Source organism: Canis lupus, chromosome 5, assembly GCF_048164855.1.
Source record: "Canis lupus baileyi chromosome 5, mCanLup2.hap1, whole genome shotgun sequence".
Lineage (NCBI taxonomy): Eukaryota > Metazoa > Chordata > Mammalia > Carnivora > Canidae > Canis > Canis lupus.
The window spans coordinates 77,955,132-77,967,811 of record NC_132842.1 but is presented as its reverse complement, the minus strand read 5'-3'; the positions used below and the strand labels follow the sequence as shown (position 1 = coordinate 77,967,811).

The following is a 12,680-nucleotide window of genomic DNA, read 5'->3' as shown; positions in this document are numbered from 1 at the left end:
CTGTTACTGCTCCAAACAGCGAGATACAGGTAGATGAAGAGGGGTTGTGTGATCTTGGCTCTGAGTGACCCCTAATCTGGTGGAGGCAAAGGGCAGGATATAGTCTCTGTCCTTGTGTTGTTCTCAGCCTGATGGGGAATCCTGCCTGTACCACCTTGCCATGTAATCTTGAGCAAATTACTCCACCTTCTGATGTCTCAGTCTCATCGTCTAGAAAACAGGAAAAGGAGAATAATACTAAGACCTCTCTCACAGTGTTGTTGAGGGCAAAAATGAATTATTTTTTTTTTAAGATTCTATTTATTCATGAGAGACACACACACAGAGAGAGGCAGAGACACAGGCAGAGAGAGAAGCAGGCTCCATGCAGGGAGCCCGACGTGGGACTCGATCCCAGGTCTCCAGGATCAGGCCCTGGGCTGAAGGCGGCGCTAAACCGCTGAGCCACCCGGGCTGCCCTTAATTTTTTAAATTTTTTTAAAGAACAGTTTTGGGCACAAAGTAAGCACTACGTAAAGGGTCCCATCTCTCCTGCTGTTTCTGGGTGAGCTCCTAATCTGAAGAAGGGGACACACTTCTGCAGTTAGGGGGCTCTAGTCTGATGGAGGAGCAGCTTCTACACCCAATGTGTTGCTCCTAATCTGAAGGCTAGATGCAGCCTTTACCCCGAGGATCTCCAGTCTGATGCGTGAGTACAGCCTTGTGCTTGAGAACTCCCTCTCTGATGAAGAAGGTTACAAAACTTCAGTGACGTCAGAGCTGGCAGGTGGCCAGCCTTGGTGGCAGGATTTTTCCAAGGCCTTGCCGGTCTGTGGAGGGTCAGCCTCCATGACAAATCACATTTTGTGAGCTGCCTCAGTGTCTTTTCCCCACCTCGGGCCCTTTAAGTCTCAGAGCTTTGGCTTCTTGGATGATTTGCTCATGAGCAAAGGGAAACGGGGAACAAGCAAGCCTTTGTAGATGTCTGGTCAAGACTAAACCCAAGCTATAAGTCTTGCTTACTAAAAGGGGTTGGGGAGAGACATGGTAAAGCTGGGCTGACACGGAGGGCAGGAAAATATGGCCTGTCTAGAAAGTCTTCCAAAGTAACTCCACCCACCCTGAGGATTGGTCACCCACCTATTTATTCTGCATCCTTTCCTTCCCACTAAGGGATTTGGCTAGCTCTGTTTTCTTTTGCAGCCCTTGATATCTTTAGTAAATGTTCTCAAGTTGCTTTGTCTAGGGCCTGGCTATCTCCTCATATGGCTTCGAAGAGCAACAGAGGCAGGGCTTTTGGGCTTTGCTGAGTCCCGGAGGCGCCTGTAATCGCAACTGTACGTACTCATAGCTCAGGGTGCTCGTCATCCTCTTGGAGAGAAACAATCCAAGTCTTGCACAAGGTGCCTTAGATAAGGAGAGACAGCAAGAGTTTGGATAGGTAAGAGCAGCCAAACAATCTGGCTTGTACGAAACAGCAGTTGGGTGCCTTCAGGAACCAGGAGCTAGAGTTTGTGGGTCATCTGTCTGCCGCTCCAAAATTGACAGGACTCAGCTTTTCCTGGCTTCCACTTCCACTCCAAATCTTTTCTCTGCCTCAGAGCTTCTCACTTGTTTCATTTTCCTCCTTTCCTTCCTTCCTTCCTTCCTTCCTTCCTTCCTTCCTTCCTTCCTTCCTTCCTGGCTGCAGTGAATGGTTGGGTAGGTTGTTCACTGAACAAAAGTATGCAGCCAAGTAAGTGGGCCCTGCTTTGGGGCTATGTCTGCCCTGAGGGGTGACCTTTTGCTCATTTGAGTAAAGGCACCGTGTGGGCTAGCTGTGGACTTGTATTCATTTAATTATGAAATAAACACCTATTTTGTACAAAGGTTCCAAAGCCTGTGTGGGCAAACAGATGCTGGCAGGGTAGGGATATGTCCTTGGATGAGAATGTAGAGCTAGAAAATTGGTATTAAAAGGGAGTGGAGATGGAGGAGAGGAAACTTGGAGGTATTGGGAAGAAGAGGAGGACACAGTCTAAGTAGGCAGTAAGTTAAAGTTCCTGTGCAGAGGGGGAGGACCCTACAGGCCTGGCAAGATAGAGCCCTGCCCATTTCTCCAGCCACACCCCTCCCCCAACCTGGTCTCTGTACATGCTTTTCCTTCTTGAGTGCTTTTCCCACCCAATACCCACCCCACTTGTCCTACTGTCTTGTAGCATTTAGCTCCAAGATCATGCCACCATAGGAGCCTTCCCGCCTTCCCTGCCTTCTCAGGCTAGGTCATGTTCCCTGCTGCACTTCCCCACAACCTGCCTCCCCCAAGTTGCTCTTGCAACATTTTTACAATGACAATAATTTGGAAGATCATTTAATATTCTGAGCATAGGGGGCACCTGGGTGGCTCAGTGGGTTTAAGCGTCTGCTTCAGTTCAGGTTGCGATCTGGGAGTCCTGGGATGGAGCCCTACATCTGGGGAGCCTACTTCTCCCTCTCCCAGCTTGTGCTCCTTCTCTCTCTCTCTCTCAAATAAATTAATAAAATCTCTTAAAAATTATTATGAGGAGTAATAAAGGCAGGGAGCATGATGGTCTGGTTTCTGTATTGTTCCCAACCACATCTCCTGTGAAGGGCACAGTGCCTGGCAGGGAGCTGGCACTTGGATGATTTCACTTGAATGAAAGAACAAGTTGGTTCAAGCATGGCATAAGATATAAATGTTCCCCCTTCTGGTTTGTACTCCAGGCAGATAAACTCCCCTTGCTGTCTGATTCACGCTGAATCGCATTTGGTTACTAGCACAGTTCTGGGGAGTTGGCAAGTGAGTGTGTTTTATGACTGCCCTCCTCAAGACAGAGAAACTGAGGCCCCCGAGCATGAAGCAGCTTGCCTAGATCATACACAGTCAATAGGAGGTAGAGCCAGGCTTCACATCCACATCTGTCAGACTCTAGAACTTTCTTGACCATATCCATTTCTGCCTCCACCTGGGTTATTTGCAACTCTGCCTAGGCAGAAATGTGACATTTCTGAAAATAGCCTTGATTCGGTCCCTCTGCCCCTTCCAGATATCCTCCCCACCAACCCTTATCATTCTCAATCACTTTCTTTTTTTTTTTTTTTTTTTTTCTCTCAATCACTTTCTTGCTGAACTCCCCACCTGGGGTCCCAGGCCCCAGGGCAGGGTTCCCACTCTGTACCTCATGGATCACCTGCCCTCTGAGATGCTCCTTCAAAAAGGGGTTCCCTGCTCAAGAAGTTTGGGAACGCTGTGCTCTTTCCTACCCTTTGGCCATCTCAAGGGATACCAACACAGGAAAGTTTCTGAGCAAGCCTCCAGCAAAATCGGCTTGCCCAACTCTACTTAATCCAGCATTCCTCAAGATACTTGAGAAAGGAGCCATTTGTTTTTATGAAAAAATCTTTTAACATCGCACAAGACTGGGGTTTCTCATAACACACTTTGCAGATACTGCTGCAGAGCCTCGCTCCTGAGCTGACCATAAATGGTCTCTATAATTTGAATTTGTCACTCACGCACCCCCCCGCTCTCCAGCCAGGCTGGAATTCTTATGGCCTGCATACACCCCCCCTCACATTCCTACCCGCACACTCTTGCTTCAGCTATAGAAGACTTCTGTGCAAGGCCCGTAGCTGGTGCTCTGTTCATTTCCCTTCCTTTGCTCCCGTACACACATGCATTTTACCGCATGTGCTCAGTGTTATGTGTACCATTTCATGTCTTGCTCCCCTTGCCTAATTCTTCAGAAACGCAGTTCCATGTGTCAGTCAACGCCAGGGCTACTTACAAATGTCTCTACGGCTCGGTGCCAGTCCCCAAACTATTTATTACCAGTCTGAGATGAGATAAGAAACGTTCGCCGAGTGTAGATCAACTGTAATTGGTAAGCACTCTGGTTAGCTCAGCTGACCATTTTTTTTCTTGCCATATTGGCTCCAGATTCCAAGCAGTGCGGGGATTTACATACTACTACATGGTCTTTTATTGCAAATGGTAACTGTTGGCGATTTGTGGGACAGCTCCTTTGAACAGCACTCACACTGACTTTGTACATCATAGTTCTCATAGTCATTTGGTATAGTGCCCCCTAAACTCACCATACTTCGTCAACCCTATCCTATTGTTGGATATTTGGGCTGTTTCCAGGTCGTTGTGATTAATAAAGCACTGCTGTGAACGGGTACGCATGCATCTGTGTGTTTACTTCTGCAACTCCCTCAGTTTTTAAGGACCACGAATCCGAGGCCAGAAAGGTGGACGGTCATGAACGGCAGAGGCCAGCCTCCCACCCTGGCCTCCTGACCCCGGCCCCCTAATTCCTTCCTCCAGCCTGAAGGGCCCTTCCTACTGGGCAGATTTTCCGTCCCTTTCATGCTTTTCTTTGCTAGGTTATGAGGTTTCTGCAGTGTTCCCACATGTTGTCTTTTGGAGCTTGAGAGAAATCCTTTTGGAATGTCCTGTGCCTTCTCCCTCGAGTTCCCGGCTTTGTTCAATTGTTCACGATAAATTCCTGCCCTGCTGGGAGGGGCCCAGAGGCTGTTAAGTTTGCCAAAAATGGTGGTACCAACTCAGGCACAGCACATGTCTGAGGCTCTTTGCTTCTACTGAGATTTCAACCTAAAAGAGGGCAATGTGGATGCGGTTGGGGGTGAGGGGGTATCGCCCACCCCTGGTTTTCTGCTTCCTTTGTAGAGTAAGCAGAGTGAGTTGTGTGCAGACAGAAAGGACAGTGAGGGGTAAGGTGGGCCTCAGGAATGAGCTGGGGGCTGGGGAGGGCTAGAGTGGGGGAGAGTCAGGTTCATGAGGTTCAGAGACAGGAAAGGTGGGTGGAGGAGTGAGGGTTGGGAGCAGGACAGTGTGTCACTCCAACATGCGCCTTGGCAGTACACATGTATTTTCTGGAATCGTAGAATAGTGATATCAAATTATCTGTCTGATAAAAGCGCTATGGTAGATTTTCAAAAAATATATACAAAAATCATTCTGATGTCACGCACCTATCCCCAGTGGTCCCCAACGATGCAGGGACCAGTGGATTGGGCAATTGAGACACAGGTGACCTTTGAGGAAATTTCTCCCTTTGTTTCCTATTTCCCGGAAAGAGCATATCCCGGGTTAACACTGCCCTGTCTGGAACACTGGTGTTGAGGAGCAGCCCAAACCCCTGGAGTTAAACACCATTTTTGTTTTGTCTAATTTACCGCATATTTTGGATACCAAGATTTACCTCTCTTTCTTTTGGAGTCCATTCAATAAACACTAAGAAAAGAAGCAATTTGGATAGAAAGGGCATTGGCTGAGGGTCAAGCCCCAGGTGGGAATCCCAGCTCTCCTCCGAACCAGCTGGAGGAGCGTGGGCATGTCACTTCTACTCTTTGAGTCTCAGTTTTCCCCTCTGCAAAATGGGGTACTAAAACCGAGCCTCACAGGGAGCAGAGAGGGCTGAAAGCCCATATTTCTGGCCTTGGTGGCATGCCTGGAACACAGTGTGGGCGCTCAATAAATGATGAGGTACTTCTGCAGCGTGAAGGACTTTCCCCGACCGCCCCCAGCGGTGGGGACACCTAGCTTCTTCTGTTTACAAGCCGGACAGCACACTAGGCTGTGGCATTGTTCTGTAGCCAGCACGCTGCTTCCTGTTTACACAGACCTTGCAGATGCATGGCTTGAACAGTGGACGTGGAGGACTTCCTGTGGCCTCTGCATGGCCATGTGGAACAGAGAGCCTTCTCTAGCGAAGAGCCTTATTTTCTCAGGACTTGAGCTGAGTGACTGGTGCAAGGGGTTTGTGAGCAGTGAGTATCCAAGGAGCAGTTGGGCTAAATGCAGACATCCTGTCCCTTTCACGTTCAACCCAAACCCCCACCAATGGTCAAAGTTCATTTGAGCACCTACTATGTATTGCGCTCTGTAATGATATTTGCCATTCATTGGGCATCCACTGTGTACTTTTGCAGAGCATCTACTACTTGAAAGATGTTATAATCATGAAGATAATTATTGAGCACCTACTGTACACATAATACTCTAGAATGACGGCTGCCATCCAGTTTTAGAAGAGTCACTGTGTTGTATGCGGTGTAATCATCTTTATCATAATCATTTATGCCTAACCTCGATGTGCATCTCATTCATACAATAAGGACAATAATACCTTCCTTGAAGGACTGATATGGGGATTAAATGAGTTGATATGTAGAAAGCGCTTAAAACAATGACTGGTGTATAGGGAAGAGCTTAATAAATGTTGGCCACCATCATGGATAATTATTAAACACCCATTGCATGCAAGACACTCTAATCATCAGACAATTGTAGTTATCATTGCTGAGCATCAATTGGGCACACGGCCCTATAATCAGTATTTATAACTGAGCCCCTGTTGTGGGCTAGACACTGGGGAATTCAGGAACAGTGTCCTAGGCAAGGATCTTATGCTCTGATTAGGGGAAATTAAACTATTTGGGTGGTAGGCATCTCCAGGAGAGTCAGGGACAAATCCTATGCAAATACCGACCTAAAGCAGGAAGGGGATGGCTTTGAGCGGCCAGACAGAGGATTTGGGAATCAGGACACCCTCTCCTGAGTCAGGCCAAAATGGATTCTAATAAGCTGTATTCCTACAAGTGTTCACCTGGGGGATGGGTCACTGGAGAACCCACCAGACCCACCAGACAAAGGCCAAAGTCTTCTCTCTTGGGAGGGAAGGAATGCAAGAGACAAGGAAAGGAGTGTGCTACACTGCTGAGCTTTGGACCTAGAGAGGATATCCCAGGTTCTCCGGAGATGAAATACAAGTGAGGGTGAATTCAGTAAACTAAAATCCTATTCCCCCTTTCTTCCTCCTATCCTGAGACCTCCATGGTGAACTCCTGGCAGGGATATTCAGGCTTGCCACTTTCTCTTTTTGGCCATAGAGCTCAGCCAGAGCAGGCCACTCCCTCCAAGAGTCATGGAATCTTGTAGAACTGCAGGTTCTGCATTATTTCAAGGTCAGCCCCATTCCACACTCTGACCTGCCATTGGCCCTCATATTTCCAAGGAGACAGGAAAGCTCCACCAAGAAAAGGGCCTGGACCTGAAGTTCAGAGCCACACAGAAATGGCCTTGAGGGCTGAAATGGGAAGTTGGCTCAGGACTCAGGTGGCCTGAGTTCTCAAGGGTCAAGGGGGCGGGGGAGGGGTGGTGGTGGGGAGACACTCTTGATTCTTAGCCCAGGCCTGGCTTGGGACTAGGAGGATAGACTCAGAAATATCAGAGCCTGGGTCCCTTAGAGCCCATTAAAGCTACCCTACTCATTTACAGAAGGGGAAACAGGCCTAAGGGGGAGAAAGCGATGCACCCAAGGTCTCAGAGTAGACTAGTGGCACAGTCAGGCTGGAATCACAGTCTTTATGGTCCCTCAGCCAGCAGGATGGTAGAGAACTGGGTGCCTTGTGGGTCCTGACTTCTCATCACCCAAATCAGTTAGGTCTCCGAAGGCTTGGAACCCTCAGTGGCCCAGAGAACAGTTTCTCAGACATTTGCAGCAAGATACTTGGGACCTCCTCATTCTGACCCTCCTGGCCCTCATCCAGCCTGGATAGAACCATTCATTAGAGATTTCCCAGGAAGGGCAGTACCTCCAGTGGCAATGATCCCTGGTTGCCTCTCCCACTCGGCATCCTAAAGTTTTCCTCTACCTCCACCCTAAGCCTTGGTCATTAAAACCACATCTTTAAAATAATATAAAGGGGCACCGGGGTGGCTCAGTGGTTGAGCATCTGCCTTTGGCTCAGGTCGTGATTCCAGGATCCTGAGATCGAGTCTCACATCAGGCTCTCTGCATAGTGCCTGCTCCTCCCTCTGCGTATGTCTCTGCCTCTCTCTGTGTCTCTCATGAATAAATAAATGAAATCTTAAAAAAATAAAGAATAAAATAAAAGAACATATAGAAAGCACTTAGAACAGCACCTGCCACATAGTAAGTGCTCTAGGAAGTTCTGCTATTACTATCGTCATTATTATTTCTGCTCACGATGAACAGTGCTGAAGTCAACATCAACAACAATCTCAAAATCAGAAGAGGATGGAGAGGGATTGGAAATGAATAGCTAGTCCATTTCTTCCCATGGGGAAACTCCCCGGTGACCCATTCAAGATGTAAACCAGATATTCCAAACCGAGGCCTGTGTGCTTCACATTCCACCTGCAAGTATTTTTCTTGAGCCCACAGAGCACTATGACATTTTTGAATTTGTTGTTAGCATATAAAAATGAGATTCCTGGCTTCTCTTGAAAAAGCAACAACCCGTTGGAGAGCTGGGTTTAGACCAAGTATTTCCTCCCCACCCAGCCCGGCTCACCCGTTAGCTTTTACCTTCCTGGCTCTGTAGGTCCTCGAGTTCATAAACCTCCTGTCGAAACCACTGCCCGCCCCCCCAAACCTCCCCAACAGAGTCTTGGAAGGAACATTTTGCCACAATTTATTTTCTACACCTGCAGCTTGATGGACATGTACCCATTTCATGGTCGATGTTACCACCAGCTACAGGGTTTAGAGATGGGCTCGGGGGCTCTCAAGCCCGAGCGGATTGCTTCCCAGAGCTTGGGAAGGCGACCTAAGGAAAAGATCCCGTTGCCGAACAAGGGGAGCTCGGGCAGCTTCATCCCGGGCCTCTGCGGCAGCACAGGTGTGAGGCTCCGGCTCTGAAGCCGGTGCGGGTAACTGGTGCCGGCAGGCTCATCCGTATACTGCAGCGTGTTGACACCCCTGGGGGAAGGCACCATGCAGGTGTTGGTGTAGTTGTCAGAGGCAGCCGTGCTGGTGATGGGACTGGAGTTACTGCGGGGGAAGGAGTGGTCTGGGTGGTCCAGGTGGATGGAGTTGGCCACGCGTTCCAGGTAGTTGGCTGCAAGCCTTGGCAGGCTCAGTGATGACTTGGGACCATTGGTACAGAAGGCATTGGTGGATCTGTCAAGGTAGTTGATGCCTCTGATGAGTTGGTCCAGGAAGGTGGGGCTGCAGGGGCCCGAGGGACGTTCTGTACAGAGCAGGCAATGGGGGCTGCTGCGGCAAGAGGGCCTTCTGGCCACCTTGGGGTGGTTTGCGAGGTGGCTCGTCTCCACGTACTTGGAGTTGTAGGGGCGGCCCATGCAGATGTTCCTCACGGGAAGTCTGGGGGAGCTGGGGCCCTCCGATTGCTCCAAGGGGCCACTGCTGTTACAGAAATCCGAGCCACTGGGGGTGCGGGGACACTTGGGGCTGTGGGGCCAGGCGGGAGTCTGGGCTGAGGAGGACAGGCTATTGGGATGGCTCAAGCGGCTGCAAGCATTGGAACGGCTCCCTGGGCGTCCAGACATCGTCCCAGCTGGGCAGATGAGCTTCGTGGTGCCGACCTGCTCTGGGCTCACCCGGAGGCTGGCTACCTGGGCCTGGAGAAGACAGTGGGTCGGCTCTCCATGGCTCCCTGCCCTCTCCCTGCACACTTTCTCCGCATGTGCTCCCTCTGCCTCCCCAACACCACCCTCCTCCCTCTCCTCCTCCTCCTAGACCCAGGGATTTTCACACTGGAAAACAGACATCCTATTCTTCAGAAAGCAAGAGATGAGGAGGAAGGCAAGACCCTTAGAACAACTGAGGCCAGAGGACGACCCTTAGGGACAAGTGAGGCAGTCTCCTTGTTCCTTGAACTCACACCCATATTCTGAAATTCCCATTTGCCTTTTAAGTAAAGACTCCAGGAGACCACAAAATCCAAAGACTGAATCTCTAATGGGGAAATTCCAAGCACTGAGAGACCTTCTCTCCAGGTAATATTAAATAGCTAATCATCAACAACACAATGCACCTGATACTAAAAAAAAAAATGTGTCCTGGAAGTGATGTAACACTATATGCACTGTCCCTGCGCCTGGAGCTTTGCTTGTGTCTTGCATGTAATTGTTGCTATGAATCAAGGAGGTGGTCACTATTCTATTTCTGGTTGACAGAAGGGAAACTCAGTCTCAGAGAGATGATGTGACTTGCCTCAGATTCCACAGCTTGTTAGTGGTGCGGCCAAGGTACTATCTTGGGTGTGTGTCTGATAACCCCTCAAAGACAAGGCTATGTTGGGGTGACTTCGGCCCCCCTTACAATCTCTTTAGGAAGAGTTCTCACCACATCTCCTCTGCCTGCTAGATGGGAGCACTAATGGGGAGAACCAGAGGCGGGGGCACTTGCTAAACTCCAGCACTAAGTTGATCCTGACTTTAGGAATCCCAAATGAGGGGAGGGGGTAGTATGACAAGTCCACCAACGGGGCTGGACTTGTAAGGTCACAGTCTTCCAGGATATGTGGTCTTGACCCTCTCTGGCAGTAGGAGGTCTCCTCATCCACTCTACAAGAGCGGGGGGCATTGGGATCCCTACTCGTTGTGGCCTGAATGTGGGCACTTCACTGAGATTAAGGCCTGGCCAGGCCCAGAAGATGCTCAGTCCATGTACCCCCATCTCCTGTCTCAGCCTGTCTCCCCTCCTTGTCCCCCTGTCCCTGGGTTCCTTAATACTCCCCTACCCCCAACCAGGAGGAAGGCTCCACTCTCTCCCCCTCCCCAAGACTGCCAGCTTGATGCTAATTTCCCACTTCTGCCCAGTGAGGACAGAGCAGTATCTGAGCCTGTCCCACCCAGGAAGCAGCTGCCTGCCCCTCTTCCAGCCCACGGCCCTCAGCTGCCGTTGTCTTTTGGGTCTGAATCGAGTGGAATGTACAGACCCTTGGCTCTTCCCTTTCAGGTCCAACCCCACCCCATCTCCTCCTCTGGAAATACAGGAGGTGGCTGAGGGCTGACCCGCACAGTGCCCGACCCCTCCCTCCCCGGCTGACTGGGCCCCATCTGCCGCAGGGCCCCCTCCCACGCTCACTCTGTCTTTAGGAGGTAGATGACTTAGCCCTCCTGTTGCTCTCCACTGGAGATACCTTCATGCCGCCACTCCAGACTGCTGGCCATGTCATAGAATCATGGAATCCTAGAGCTGGGAGGGGCCTCCAGAGGTCATCCTGGCCAGGCCCCTGCCTCAGGGCCAGCACCACATTAAGCCCTCCAGGACAGATGGGCCCTATTTTTAAAACGAGACTAGGGTGGATGTTTTCCTGCATGTCTTGTTGTTTTCCTAGTGTTTAATTATGCTGAGAGTCAAGAAGTTTTATGCTGGCCCTGATATAACTCCCATTGGCCGTGGTCAGCATCAATCACTTCCCTCTTCCCACTGGCTCAGCAAACATTTATTGAGTCTCCCCAAAGTGCTAACCCTTGGAGTGACCCATTCTTGACCATAACTGCTCTGTGTCTCCTGCCCGCTGAGGTCAGCGATCCAGCGTGGAGTATCTAGCACACGGCGGGCTCTGGCCAGAGCCTGAAGACTCCGGCCAGCAAATCTCAGGACCTCCATGGCCCTCACCCAGCCCTGGTCCCTTGGGGGCATCCAGTACATTTTTGCCAAGAAAAGCCTCCCTCCATCCAGTCCTCTCAAATATTAAAAATACAGTTTTAATTTTTATCTTTGAAAAATTTTCAAACTTCCTGAGAACTCACAAGACAACAAATTCTGTAGTCTTTATCCAAATCCACAGATTATTAATGCTCTTGCCACGTTTATCACTGCATGTGCACACAAACACACACACACAACTATTGTTTGAGAGGACGTTGCAGACAACACCATCTTTTACCCCTGAACACCTGGGCATGGATCTCCTACATGCTGAGTAGACAGGGACATTTTCTTTTTTCTTTTTTCAAGTTTTAGATATTTATTTATTTGTATAAACCCCAACACGATACATCAACATGATTTCTTTCTTTTTTTTTTAATCTAAGACTTTTTTTTTTTTTTTTTTCACGAGAGACACAGAGAGAGGCAGAGACATAGGCAGAGGGAGAAGCAGGCTCCTTGCAGGGAGCCCAGTGTGGGACTCGATCCCTGGACCCCGGGATCACACCCTGAGCCAAAGGCACTCAGCCACTGAACCACCCGGGCGTCTCCATCAACATGATTTCATGCATTAGAGGGGAAATACTTCCTGGATAAGTGGAAAATTGTGCAAATGATTTCTGGAAGACCTTCATTCTAAGTAGCTTTGTAGTGAAACCTTTCATTTGGAAGTCTGGACCTTCTTTTTTTAGTTTGCTGTAATCTATCTTCACTGAGTAGAGCTTGTACTGATCATGGGGACCCAGTTTTTTCCAGGGTTCTGGGTAATTCTTCCTATCCCAACTGACCTCTGGATCGAACAATGCCAGGCCCAAGACGTACAGCACTGCTCCAGTACCTTCCACGCCAATAAATACGAAGAGGAGGATCAAGCTCGGATGCTTCATGGCCTGACCCAGGATCTGGTGTCACATGATTGTGCCAGGGGCCGCCGGTCCAAGAGAAGAACAGATCAAAGCTGGACACTAAGTAGTCCCTACACCAAGAATGAATGGATGTCTCGAACATGTTCTTACACCCCCATACTGCAGTGGCCAAATACAGGATGTTTGGCAGGGGTCGAGTACGACCGACTAATATACAGTCCACATTGACATTTCACCGATTGCCCCTGTGATGTTCCTCGTGGCAACTCTTCATCCCACACCAGATCCAACCCAGGAGCACGCGTGGCCTTTGTCCTCAGGTGTCTTTGGTTTCCTTCACCCTTCCTTTGTCTTCCGTGACAGGGACACGTTTGAAGAG

General features: G+C 49.6%; 1 protein-coding gene and 1 pseudogene across 2 annotated transcripts; both read right to left on the bottom strand.

Moving 5' to 3' along the window:
* Positions 1-8,428: 8,428 nt before the first annotated feature.
* On the bottom strand, positions 8,429-10,986 carry LOC140634250 (uncharacterized). Of its 2 annotated transcripts, none has more exons than XM_072827928.1 (2): positions 10,866-10,986; positions 8,429-9,394 (listed from the first exon to the last, which is right to left on the bottom strand). In XM_072827928.1, exon 2 carries the CDS (start codon positions 9,320-9,322, stop codon positions 8,498-8,500), a length of 825 nt encoding a protein of 274 aa, XP_072684029.1. In that variant the 5' UTR covers positions 9,323-9,394; positions 10,866-10,986; the 3' UTR covers positions 8,429-8,497. The 2 variants fall into 2 exon arrangements, with proteins under 2 accessions (XP_072684029.1, XP_072684030.1); XM_072827929.1 differs by lacking the exon at positions 10,866-10,986 and adding an exon at positions 9,990-10,008.
* A 793-nt stretch (positions 10,987-11,779) lies between these two features.
* On the bottom strand, positions 11,780-12,349 carry LOC140634251 (cytochrome c oxidase subunit NDUFA4 pseudogene; annotated as a pseudogene).
* Between the last annotated feature and the right edge of the window lie 331 nt (positions 12,350-12,680).